The sequence below is a fragment of the Aspergillus ibericus genome (assembly GCF_003184845.1).
Source record: "Aspergillus ibericus CBS 121593 unplaced genomic scaffold BO80scaffold_20, whole genome shotgun sequence".
Lineage (NCBI taxonomy): Eukaryota > Fungi > Ascomycota > Eurotiomycetes > Eurotiales > Aspergillaceae > Aspergillus > Aspergillus ibericus.
In genome coordinates, this window is record NW_020292118.1 from 546,994 (window position 1) to 559,278 (window position 12,285).

The 12,285-nt window shown below is 52.7% G+C and overlaps 5 protein-coding genes across 5 annotated transcripts; 1 reads left to right on the forward strand and 4 right to left on the reverse strand.

Moving 5' to 3' along the window:
• The first annotated feature begins 29 nt into the window (after window positions 1-29).
• On the forward strand, window positions 30-1,679 carry BO80DRAFT_407469 (mitochondrial 37S ribosomal protein uS5m). Its single transcript, XM_025717805.1, has 2 exons — window positions 30-1,161; window positions 1,216-1,679. Exons 1-2 carry the CDS (start codon window positions 126-128, stop codon window positions 1,476-1,478), a joined length of 1,299 nt encoding a protein of 432 aa, XP_025575273.1. The 5' UTR covers window positions 30-125; the 3' UTR covers window positions 1,479-1,679.
• Window positions 1,680-1,809: 130 nt separating this feature from the next.
• On the reverse strand, window positions 1,810-2,572 carry BO80DRAFT_407472 (DASH complex subunit DAD3 family protein; the record flags this gene model as incomplete). The annotated part of the gene is made up of 2 exons (XM_025717806.1): window positions 2,271-2,572; window positions 1,810-2,142 (listed from the first exon to the last, which is right to left on the reverse strand). The coding sequence occupies exons 1-2, from the start codon at window positions 2,556-2,558 to the stop codon at window positions 1,810-1,812; spliced, it is 621 nt and encodes a 206-aa protein (XP_025575274.1). The 5' UTR covers window positions 2,559-2,572.
• Window positions 2,573-2,852: 280 nt separating this feature from the next.
• On the reverse strand, window positions 2,853-5,683 carry BO80DRAFT_90966 (putative serine/threonine protein kinase (Nrc-2)). Its single transcript, XM_025724909.1, has 5 exons — window positions 4,332-5,683; window positions 4,098-4,271; window positions 3,927-4,052; window positions 3,493-3,874; window positions 2,853-3,445 (listed from the first exon to the last, which is right to left on the reverse strand). Exons 1-5 carry the CDS (start codon window positions 5,233-5,235, stop codon window positions 3,100-3,102), a joined length of 1,932 nt encoding a protein of 643 aa, XP_025575275.1. The 5' UTR covers window positions 5,236-5,683; the 3' UTR covers window positions 2,853-3,099.
• Window positions 5,684-6,999: 1,316 nt separating this feature from the next.
• On the reverse strand, window positions 7,000-9,838 carry BO80DRAFT_356086 (uncharacterized protein; the record flags this gene model as incomplete). The annotated part of the gene is made up of 4 exons (XM_025715777.1): window positions 7,000-7,462; window positions 7,513-7,581; window positions 7,645-9,664; window positions 9,751-9,838. The coding sequence occupies 4 exons, from the start codon at window positions 9,836-9,838 to the stop codon at window positions 7,000-7,002; spliced, it is 2,640 nt and encodes an 879-aa protein (XP_025575276.1).
• Window positions 9,839-10,482: 644 nt separating this feature from the next.
• On the reverse strand, window positions 10,483-11,964 carry BO80DRAFT_382467 (putative metalloreductase Fre8). Its single transcript, XM_025716894.1, has 2 exons — window positions 11,516-11,964; window positions 10,483-11,311 (listed from the first exon to the last, which is right to left on the reverse strand). Exons 1-2 carry the CDS (start codon window positions 11,838-11,840, stop codon window positions 10,761-10,763), a joined length of 876 nt encoding a protein of 291 aa, XP_025575277.1. The 5' UTR covers window positions 11,841-11,964; the 3' UTR covers window positions 10,483-10,760.
• Between the last annotated feature and the right edge of the window lie 321 nt (window positions 11,965-12,285).

Sequence of the window (12,285 nt, forward strand, 5' to 3'; positions counted from 1 at the left end):
CCTTCCGTCTTCCCCATTCTCGTCTCTCTTCCACCACCCCTCCGCTCTCCCTCCTTTCCCCCCCCCTCCCCGGATCCTATAGCTCTAGTGGCCTCTGCTGGCCAGAGAGCTTCTCTTCCGCCATCATGAGTCTCGCACGTCCTGCCCGATGCCTCTTCTGCACCTTCTCGCGGGCGACCTCCGCCGGCCCTCGCGTGCCTAGTCGCCAGTTCCACCTCTCGTCGATACAGCTCTCCGACCGGAAACCCAAAGTCCCCGAGATTAATGCCCCCGAAGGAAAGACGCTGGAAGAGGTGTACCGGGACCTCAAGCTCGACGACTTCAAACCATACACCGAGGAGGAGAAAGCCGCCCTCAAGGAAGAATACACCCCCGAACAGATTGCCGCCATCGAGGCCGGTGAGGCCGCCATTGACCCCAAGGACCTGCATGAACAGTTCCGCCTCCGTCGGGATCCGATGAGACTGAGGTACTTGGATGATCTGTCGTCCATTGAACCCGGCGTGGACAAGCATGTTCGTGCCCCCAAGACCAACTCCGACTACAACGCGACTTTCAAATCCGACGATGATTTAATGGAAGACATTGTCGAATACTTCGTCAATGCCCCCGAGGAGCCAGAACCGGCGGATCTCGTGCGGTTCTTGGAGACCAACCGGGTCACTCACGGCAAAGAGGAGAATGAGCTCAACGGACACAGCGCGATCGCGCCTAATCTCTTGAACGAGGGCGAGACCTTGGAACACATGGGTAGCGATATCAAGGAACGACCCCGGTACCGGACCCCTGCGGGAGAGCTCACGTATCTGAATCCCAATGAACCCACGGAGCAGGAGAAAAAGCTTTTCCAGGTCACGGGCTACTCTCGTGATTACATCAAGTCTCTGTACGTCAAGGACCTCGTGGTGCGCCGGGTCAGCAACCAGACCCGACTGGGTAAGATCCCTAGCATGTCCGTCCTGGCGGTCGCCGGCAACCAGAGGGGCCTGATGGGAATTGGAATTGGCAAGTCCGATGAAATTATCGATGCCTGCCAACAGGCCCGCGCCCGCGCCATTAAGAACATGCGCCCCGTGCCGCGCTACGAGGCCCGGACCATTTTCGGCGACGTCAAGGGCAAGGTCGGAGCGGTGGAACTGGAATTGATGCACCGTCCGCCAGGTAGGTAATTCCCTCGGTCGGGTGGAACGAAATGTTAACGGTTTGATTTTCTAGGATTCGGTCTCCGCTGTCAGCACCTGATTTTCGAAATGTGCCGTGCGGCCGGTATTCAGGACCTGGCTGCCCGGGTCAACCGGTCCAGAAACCCGATGAACACCGTCAAAGCCGCCTACGAGGCGCTCATGAGCCAGCGGGACCCCGAGGAAATTGCTCGTGCCCGGGGCAAGAAGATGGTTGATGTGCGAGGCGTGTACTATGCGGGAGTGAAGATTGTACCTCCTCTCCCTAAGCCAGGAGTTGCGCAGGGGAAGCCGTAAGCGCGAAGGCCGAATAGACGGAATTCTACCAGTGCGGCTGTCGCTTCACCACCTGATACTAGACATGTTTGCGTCATGGCGGTGTATATAATGTTTTTCCTATTTCCTATTATTCTATCCTGTATTCAGTCATGTATTTTACTACTTCAGCTACACCCACCACTACCACTACCACCACCACAATCAAACAACCATAAGAACAAAACAAGGGTATATATCATATGAAACCACGTCTATCATACCACCCACCCACCCAACCAACCCAAACACCATAAACCCAACCCACAAAACCAAATCACAAAACAAATCACAAAACAAATCACAAAACAAATCACCCAAACCGCGCATAACTCTCCCCCTCCCCATACCCTCCATACCCTCCATACCCTCCATACCCACCATACCCCCCCTCGTCACCGTAACCCCCATACTCCTGTCCCTCCTCATCCCCATGCACCCCCTCCCCTCCCTCCTGCCCCTGCTGCTCTTGTTGGGATTGATGATGTTGCTCCTCCTCATTAAAAATCTGCTGCTGAAGAACAATACTATACACGCTCGCCTTGAGTAACGTGCACACGGTCGCGGTCTTGCGTTCGAGATGGCGCAGGCCGTCGAGGGTGAGGGATGTAGGGTTGCCCGCAAGGTAGGAGAGTTTGTTGGATAACTATCCTCATATTAGCACATGATCAGCTTGGTTGGGTGTGTATGTGCTTGTGGAATTGAGAGGGTTGGGTAGGGAATGGGTATGGGGGAGGTGAGGGAGGAGGAGGAGGAGGAGGCAAAGGGACGTACCTTATTCACGTTGCCGAGTAAACGGGCATATTCGTCGAGGACTTCTTGTTCGAGAGGGGAGACGAGGGGGTGGTTTGTGCGGAGGAGTGGGTTGGGGGTTGCGGTTGGGGTGGTTTCGGAGGGGGAGGCGCTGGTTTTGATGGGTGGGGAGGACATTTTTGTGTTTCTCTGTTTGGCTGTCTGTCTGCTTGGCTGTCCGTTTGGATGCTGGTGTGGTGAGGTGAGGTTGTAGGTGGTAGGTGGTAGGTATTGTGAGGATCTTGTTTGGGTCGCGGATGATTCCGTCATCCGATGCGTTCGTTTACTCCGTACAGATACGCACTCCGCATACTTCATACTTTAACATCAGCTGAAATCTAACAATATCATATCATGTCCATAGGCACCTGTCCGGACAAGCAAGTCTCGCCACTAATACAAAGAATAGAATCAGACCAAAACATCCCGTGTCGGTCATCCCAGCATGACCCCACACGCCGCGTTTTGCTCGGATCTGTTTGCTAAGGTACAACCGAAATCGCTAACGCCGTCTGCTGCAATGACTGAAAGTCAAACTGTTACATCGCTGCCGCATAAACAATAGAAAAAAAAAACATTATCCGAAATTAACCCATGCTTCAGTCACGATCAAGAGACCGCGTTGGATATCAGCATATATCGATAACCATCCGTGTATAGAAAGGAAAAATAAACAAACTCCCAATCAAAGCATCCGATACTCCAGGTTTAGCTGTAAGAGATCCTCCTGTAGAGATCTTTCATGCATCAAGGTCGTAAAAATGCCGCTGGCGATACAATGTATGCTGCGCCTGCTGCAGATGGCATCCATTCACATGTCCCCGTCATGGTGAAGGGTGACGCTGTTGAACTCTTCAAACGGATCTGCCACCTCGCCATTGGGCGTCGCAAGTCCCGAATCCATCGGCACACCCTTCATCTTGCTCGTGCTGGGCCCACCGATGTCAACACTTGCGCTCTCCTTCACATTGCGGAAGTTGAGGGTATCCGTGCCACGGCTCTGGTGGGGGATCATCGGCGGCTTCATATGCCGGATGAGCGCCCATTGGGTCTGCCGGAAGAAGGGATGGGTCTTGACGTCAGAAGCGCCGGCTCGAGCTCCAAGGCGCTTGGTCTCGTCCTTGATCAACAGCTTGCGAATTAATGATTTGCACAGACTGCCAAGGTTAGTGACCGATTATGTCAAGCACTAGGGAAGACTGACTTTGAAACCTGTTGGGCCGCAGCATGCTCAGGGAATGGCACCTCATCTCGCAGGATGTTTCCGAACGTAGCATTCCGGTTCTTGCCTTTGAACGGCGTCGTGCCGTAGAGCATCTCATAAATCAGAATGCCAAGCGTCCACCAGTCGACTGCGCTAGTATGTCCGCAGCCCTTGATGACCTCGGGTGCAATGTACTCTTCCGTGCCGACAAATGAGTTCGTCCGGAAATCAGCAATGCACGACTTGGTGTCAATCGTGGGCAGCGACGTCGTAGAGTTGCCACTCCGTGCAGGGATCATCGTCGGGGCACCGCCGGGTCCGGATTGTTTCGACAGATCGAAATCAGACAACATGATGTGGCCTGACTGGTGGAGAAGGATATCTAAGCAAGGAAGTCAGCACTGGTCACCCCACGTAGAGATGATGGCACATACTTTCTGGTTTCAAATCGCGGTAGATGAAACCCATGAGATGGAGGTACTCCAGAGCGGCAGTAACTTCCGCAGCATAGAATCGTGCCGCATCCTCGGAAATGCATTTCCCAGGTCGGGTTTGAAGAGCTAGAAAAGTCAGCGACAGTTAGACCAACCAGACGTTGAACGCACCTCTGAAAAATTCGCCACCACTGCAGTATTCCATGCACAGGTAGAGATAGTCTTCAGACTGGAAGGAATGGTAGAGTGTAACAATGAACGGATGGTTGCTAGTGGCGAGGATTTCCTGCTCCGCCAGAGCCCGCTTGATCTTGTTCCGCTTAATCATTTCCTTCTTGCTCAAAACTAGTCAAGTCAGAAGCGTTCATAGAAAGGTTAGAATCAACCTCATGATGCGCAACTTACCCTTCATAGCATAGAGCCGGCTAGACTTCTTCTCCCGGACAAGGTACACCTTACCCACATCACCCTTGCCAATCAACTTGATCTTGTCGAAACTGCCCGGTCCGACCTCCACATTGCGCACCTTGATCGAGTTGGAGCTGTATGTCCTGCGGAAGGCGACCGAATCTCGAAGGTGACCAGGAAGGGAAAGCTTGCTGTGAGGGCCAATTTTCGGCACGGCCAGGCTCATCTCTTTTTCACCTGTCAATTCTACCGTAGTGACCTGCGGGTCATCAGGCCCAGCCACTTGCTCCAGAGGTTCCTTTCCTAATTCGGCTGTCTGAGGCCGTCCGTCGCCCTGGCCGCGGGCAAAGAGACCCTGCGCATTCGGGGCAGAAGCGACCCGACGAAGCTTCCGTGCCAGCTCCTCCTTGTTGGCCGTAGTCGCTTGCTCAGCCGCCGAGACGCCATCCACCTGTAACTCGGGGGTATCGGGAGGGGACGACGGCACGGAGCCATCGTTGCGATGCTGCAGCGAAGGCTGGCCCTGGTGAACAAAATATGGGTTGGCCGTCGCGGTCGGGGACACGCCTTCGTCTAGCGGGTTGCCTTCGCTGGCAACGGTGGTGGAGCGATTGCGGCCGATGGTGGGAAGGAACCGGGACTGTCTAAAACCGGATTTGGCATCCGGCTTTGCGGGCGGAGACGTATTGCCGTCGCGGTCCCGGTGGTCATTACTGTGATGGCTGGCATGGGAGGAATTACTGCTCGAACTGTTGATGCGAAAGAAATTCTTAATTCTCGTGGGAAGGTGGCCCGACTCGTTCGAATTCGAATGTTTCTTGGAGGCCAGCGAGAGACTGGGGAAGTTCCCGCGTTTCTCGTTCGTCACGGAGGACGGACTGGAGGCAAAAAGTTGTGTCATGCCGGTGAATGCCTGGATTTAAACCCAGGGACGTGCCCAGGTGGTCAAGTCGTGGTGATAATATCGGACGGGGCAAGTAGATAGAACAATGAGAGATTGCGACGGGGAGGAAGGGGCCCCAGCAACGGGCCAGAAGCCGCGGGGGAAAAGGTAGGCGGTGGTGCTAGTCGCACCAGAAACTTGGATTTAAGAGGCACTTGCAGCCCGGGAACGATGGGGGCGTGGGATGGGCACCTCGGCTAGACCTCGGCGGGAAGCACACCGTTCACAAAGGATCCGGAAGGAGCAAAGAAAGAACGTTTGGAGGATGAAGAATTGATCCCCTGACCGAGGAGAAGAGATCGAGACAGGACCGAAGGGAAGAGAACAAAAGAAGAGAAAGCGAAAGGGCCGGAGACGAAGTGGAGACGTGGAGGGAAAGTTGGAATGGGAAGTGCCTTGGCTTAGTCACGCCGCCCGGCACGATACATCATACGCATCCATACCGGGTTAGTACCGTCACTAGTCCATCCGGCGGCCAAAGTCTCACCGTCACTAAACCACTAACCCGACACTAAAACACTCGTCCGGAGGCCAAGGGGCCGCCGATAAAGCCCGATAACCCAGTCACCCTTTCCACCAGGGCCTGTCACTTATCACCGTCGTATCGAGCCGTGGTATCTCTCTCCAGCCCAGACCATTCCCCTCCTCCTCCCCCCCTTGATACGGCTCGGGTATGTAATTCTCATCGGGATGCCTGCCTCCAGTCAGTACATCCACAGTACAGTACCCGTTCCAGCGTCCTGTACGGAGTACTCCGTAGGCTATCTTAGATCCGATCGTCCCCCTCCAAGAGCGGTGCAGATTGGCTGGTGCCTTGCCACACTGGATGCCCATTGCACTTCTGGACGTTTTCGATCACCCATGGGTGCTGGCCATCCCATGGGGCCTTCCCGGTCGTTTGATAGGGTCGCCAGGCACTCCATTCCACCTCCCGAATTGGCCACCTCCCTCACCGTGCGCTGCGCCGCTAAGCTGTGGGTTCGCCTCAGAAACACAGCCATCGCTGACTCTGTTGCATTCTCCCCCCCACCCCCGAAAAAGCCGGTCGAGGCTCGAAGAGAGTCCTCTAGATTCCATACACGTACCGGAATGGTAGGTCTCGCTGCTCGCTCGGGTCGAATCAAGGATACGAGATGCGACCTCACATCTTTTGCGGGGTGTGGCTGAGGCGGACCAGTAGGACAACGGAGGTGGGATGTGGGGGAATCCATCATCCACGCAAGGAGGGCCCTCCTCCTTCACTATAGAGTAACGATCTGCTCTTCCTGTCCATGGCCGATTCTCCAGTAACGAAGTTATATTCGTACATAGTAGTTGAGCAAATTCGCCCGGGTAATCACAAACAACAGCCCCAGTTGGACTGACCACGCCGGATTCATCTGGCTCTCCTCTGGAAAGCATGATAACTGACCTTCCACCTAGAGTCTCCGACCATAATGCCTAAGCACCACACATCGAATAGGCTAAACAATCTCTCATGCTAAGATACACTCCAATCAGATGGGGCCCAAACGTCCAGGACAAGAGGATCCCTTAATACATGTAATACAATGATGCCATACACTCATATCTCCAACTGCTTCTCCAACGCCGATTGCAACCTACTGCTCCTGAACACACCGCCGATTTGCTTGTGGATGGTTCTCCTGATCATCTGTTTCAGAGGAGAACGCAAAGGTGAACGCCACGGGAACCTTGCTCCACCACACTCCGCCATGGCTGTTAGACTTGCTTTGCGAGGAATAGAGCATTCTTTTCTTTTGGCCGTGGTCCGTCATGCTGGTTGGAGCTTGAGGCCTTTCCACTCAGCAGATATCTGCCACTTTCAGAGATATCCATCGGCGCGGCCCTGTGCTTATTAGGTGCATTTCCCAGGCCTTCGAAAGGGGGCAGAAACCCATGTGCATTCACATTCTGAGAGACAGCCAAGGCAGCCGTTTTCTGGAAGGCTAGCCCCCGATCCTTGTTGAAATATTGTGTGAGAAGCTGGGGATAGGGCTGTCTCATATCCTCCATGCTCGCCTGTCTCGCCGGATCAGTCGGGTTAACCAATGGTGCAGGGCTGCGTGGCTTGTATGTCGCATGCTCGCCTACAATGCTGCGGTTCTGGCCTTCAACACGCTGGATAGTCAATCTAAGGGCTTCAGCAGCTACGGCAGAATGTTCGAATGGGCCGCGTGGCCTGCTGCAGGATACAATCAGCTTGCCTGTCCATATCATCCTCAGGCTTCCTACCTTTCGGTCAGAACTTCTCGATACACCCTCTTGCCTTTGCTCTCTAGTAGCTTTCTGTCAAGGTGGCGACTACTAGTAAGAGTTAGGGGGTCCCAACAGCATTGCCAAGTGGTGTAACACGAGGGCACTCACTCTTTTTCATGCATAGTGGCCCACGAGTCCGTCGTTGACAAGTATGATGCAATGGATACACCATCATCTTCATCATCCGCCTCACTCACGAATGGGGCCTTTTTTCCGTGTGTCACAGGCCTTCGCAACTCGTTCCCAGACTTCCAGGCCTTCCTTGAGTGCCGTTCCAGTGGTGCATACGTCTCATGTCCATCCGACAATCCCTTCACTGCATAGGTCTCATTGCCTGCATGAACCTTGTGGCTCTGTTTGCCAGGCACTGTTGGTAGTGATCTGCGCGACTCTTGAAGCTCATCTCTCCTTTGCTTGACTAGCCTGGAGGTAGCATCAGAGAGCTCTTTGAGCAATTGTAGTCCGTCCAGGGATTCGCCTCGACGAGTGGCATCCTCAATATGATGATACACCTTGCGAACATCTGAAGGTGCTATCTTAGTAGGTGTCTTCCATCCAGTCCCGCCGGGATCTCTTGATTTAACCTCGCCATATGTCTGCGCCTGCTTGTCTGATCTCATAGGTTCGATGCGTGTGGTGTACGAAAAGTCCGTCTCTCTGAATGAGTTACGGCTTGCTCGCACGTCTGTTGGGCAAGTATTGTTGCTGTATAGATGAGTATCTGGCACGGCGTGGAACGGAATGGCTGAGTTGACTGGCTCGTTGAGAGAGAGCGGATGCTGAAGCGCGTTTGCTATTGGCAGCATAGGTAACGCTGGAATCGCGCAACTCGAGCTGGGTGCACATAGACCGGGGCTCATCAGAGTTTGACTGCCCAGAAGACTACTGGTGGCATACACTGGAGCAGCGTTTGTCACATTCTGTTTCGCTGAAATGCTTGAGTTCAATCTTCCAGAAGCCCACTCCAGATGTTCTCTGTATATTCTGACGGCATCTAACTCTCTCACCAAACACATCCGCTGCTCAACCAAGAGCTTTTTCGAACTTGGATCTAGATCCCAACTGTGCATGGCCATATACCTGTCGAGACGTGAAAGCTGGCCGGTGAGAGACTGGTGCTCTTTGGCAGCATCTTCCAGAGACTTTTGATAGGATGGTGTCTGAAGAGTGTTGGGCATCATTGATTGATTGAGAACCGAGAGTTGTCCACCGGTATATTGATTCCACTGAAGCCCAAGGGAGGGATACAGGGAGTCGAATCCAGGCGGAAGTTGACTAAAGACGGAGGCGGTCCCTCCGCTGCTGGTGTTGCTCCCCGCAGAGAAGTCGGAAGATGATGTGACAAGTGGATATGGCTGGACTGCTGGCATGGAAGAAGCCATAGGGCCTCGGGTACTCAAAGCTTGATACATGGTCGGAAGCCATGCAAGTGGATCTGCCCCCAAGCCATACAAAGCATGATCCGAGGCCGCTGATAAATTGACATCAGGAGCTTGTAGGCCAACTTGAGGCACTTGCTGGGCATCCATCGACCAAGGAAAACTAGGTGGGGCAAACAGACCCGCGGTGGCTGCCGCAGACAAGAGGTCTGGTGTTTGTCCACAGCCTGAAAACTGCTGGTCAATTGTCCCCGCAGCCTGAGATGTCATGGCAAGTATGTTAGTATGAGTTCCACCCAGCTGCGATGCCGCCTTGGAGATGTCAACACTTACGGTGGTATCATTTGGCAGCAGCTGTCTATTCTCAAGCTTGCTTCTATTATCATTTCTCGATGAAGCGTTGGATACCTTCTCATCGCCGGTCTTTACATTAATGCTGTGCACAGGCTGTTTCGTCTTGGGAGTGGGTGATTGAGGCGGCTCCATTGGGACGATTCGACCACCTGCCGTGACACGCTGGTGCTTCGGGGACGTATGCTCCTTCAGAAACCGAGCAAACCCGGCATCAGCGTGTGCCCGAATCCCTTGCGGTGGATCACTTGGCTGTCGACAGGGATGGAGCAAGGTAGGCTCAAGGATTGAAAGAGTCCGTTCGCTCTGGCGTGAGAGATTTGATGCGTTCCTCGACCGGTTGACTGGCTGCTCGGACAGAACACTTGTGCTGGCTTTGCGTTGTCGAAGCAGATTGTCTGCGAATCCGACAAAAGAGAAAAGCAGTGTTAGCGAGAAAGTTGTTGCTGCCACAAGCTTCCTACCTAGGCTGGAAGATACTTACTGCCAAGTGCTTGGTCACTGAATTTGGTGAGGTCGACTCGTGCGTTTTGGCTGAGGGACAGCAGAGTGGGGATGTCGTACTTGAGCATGACTGTGCCTAGGGAAATACAACAGGCCGATGAATGCAAAGTAGGAAGGATGGCAAAATCCACCAGAGACAAACAGTTGGGCTGAACGTGGATCTTTGAAAAAATTGGAATTGGTCAGGGGATCCTGTTCTCTTCCAAGCGTGATACAATGAAGAATAACTCAGGTCTTTAAAGAATCCTTGATGGGAAGGGAAAGTGCACGACGACTCAGCGAGTATAGTTCCTTCCAGTTCGTGATTGATCGATCACTCACGCCAGAGACCCGCGTTGTTAGCCTCACAAACTTTTCATAAAGAAATTAGTCTGGGCTACGATTGCTCCCAAGTGAGCTTTGCTTGGCAAGTTCTCAGCTCCAGCACTTAGAATTATATTGTACTGCTGCTTCATCATGCATGAACATGCTAGTCAAGAGACTTGTGAGAGGAAACAGCCGTGCTGCCTATACTGTTCCACCAAGATATGCAACCAAGTAGTTGACCTGCTTGGTATGGTGGCATGGTTCGTTTTCGATTTATCATGATAAGAGCTTGAAAAGGCCCTTTTATATATCACGTCAAGTTTCATCTTCCGCACTATTCTCTTTAAGAAACTTCGTGGGTTTATATTTTGTCGTCCTCTCTGGGGAACTCCACAAGTCACAAGCTAAGATATATAACGTCGTTTTCAATTGAAACCTTGATAGTATATACTATGTGTTAGACCGAAAAGGCTCTGACAAGATACTCATATTATACCACAGTTCGTTGAATTCCACATCAACCCCATACTTGAGCCATAGTATTGCTGGAATTGTCTACTTAGACTAATAATTCTTGACCATTGCCGCGCTAGACAGCTGCAGGTTAGACTTTCAGGAGCTTCACGATCTACTGTCGTCACCAGGCCTGTCTAATGAATTACTAGCACCCGCACCGAGCCCCATCTACTGCATCAACCAGCAACATCCGAAATTAATCGCCGAGCTCAACAAGGACTCAAGGATATAGACCCGTGCCACCGAAACATGAGAGAAGGCCGCAAGTTCCAACACTCCCACAATCGACACATGCCCGATGTAGAAGATCTGTTGTCTAGTTTTGGCGGACGAGGGTTTCAACCAGCGCACCCAGCGAGGCATCGCTGCAGGACGAGCGAACCAAACGGCCGCAAAGACCATGGTGACTGCAGCAATTCCCCACTGGACGTCAGTATCCTGGACGCGCTTCGCAAAGAGAGTTCCGAAGTCCGGGTGGCTCGACTGTAGAAAGAATGAGTCGTACAAAAGGGCATGGGCGACAAGCAATGGCGCAAGGACCAATCTACCAAATAGACGATGGTAGGCATTGATGGTGGGTTGCGGAACGGAGGTTAGAACCGACACGACTGATGGCGATCCTGGCGATGGGCTCATGTACAAGGCTGGTGACATGAGCACCTGCAAGGGAAGTTGGGAAAGGCTGACATGGGCCAGAGCTTTGGTGAAGTGGAGGTAATCTGCTCGAAACAATGACAGTTTAGCTTGTGTCTCCAGGATGAGATATGGATGAGAGTAAGGGACTTGGCGGGAGCTTGGATGGACAAATGGACTCTGGCAAATCGGAGTCCAGATGAACATAATCACCCTGTGTTTTAATTGTCTAGGCTCCAAGCTTGACCATATCCGATACTACCATCTCAATGGGGAAAGTATTAACCCACCTTCACCAGAATTCCATACAGAAAGACCCAGAAGCCAGCCGAGCCAGATTAGGCAGATAATATACTGTCTTTTGGTCTCCATCCAGCCAGCAAATGGCGGCGAGTCTAGCCAGGACCTTTGCAGGTTCTTGCGCCGTGTGCGCCTCTCAGTCGGCTTTTCGGTGGCGGGCGCAGCCCCCAAAGTCATTTTATATACCCGCACGAGAACAAGAGCAACCAAAACAGAGCATTGAGCGTAGACTCCACGTAAATCCAGAAGCTCCCGGCGCTCCTGCTTCTCAACGTCTGAGAGGGCCACGAAATGCCATGGCCATGAGAACGACATTGCGCCTACGGCTGCGAAGAAAAGATGAACGAAAAGAAGAAACAAAGCAATGCCTCCGGCGATGTTAGGGGGTTTGGGAAATCCAGTAACTATTCCCAGCTCAGGAACTACACGTGGACCGAGGATTAATAAACGGATGCCTGGCTTTCGCCGACGGCTTTCCGGAAATAGCGCATCCTGAGTCGGGATCACATGATGCCGAAGGGGAGTCGAGGCCTGCGTAAGTATCGGCGCCACGCAATTACAATTACATACAGGGGAGACATGGTTTGATTTTTGCAGGATTGTTGATCGTGGACCAAAAGACTCTACATTTAGAACGCCATGAGCATTTCGTACCAGTCAGACGCTCTGACCATTTCTAAGTTTGACAAAACTGAAATTCCACCCAAATTAGTGCGAGTGCCGTGATATTATTCCACTCACACCCAAGGTGCTTTGCAAT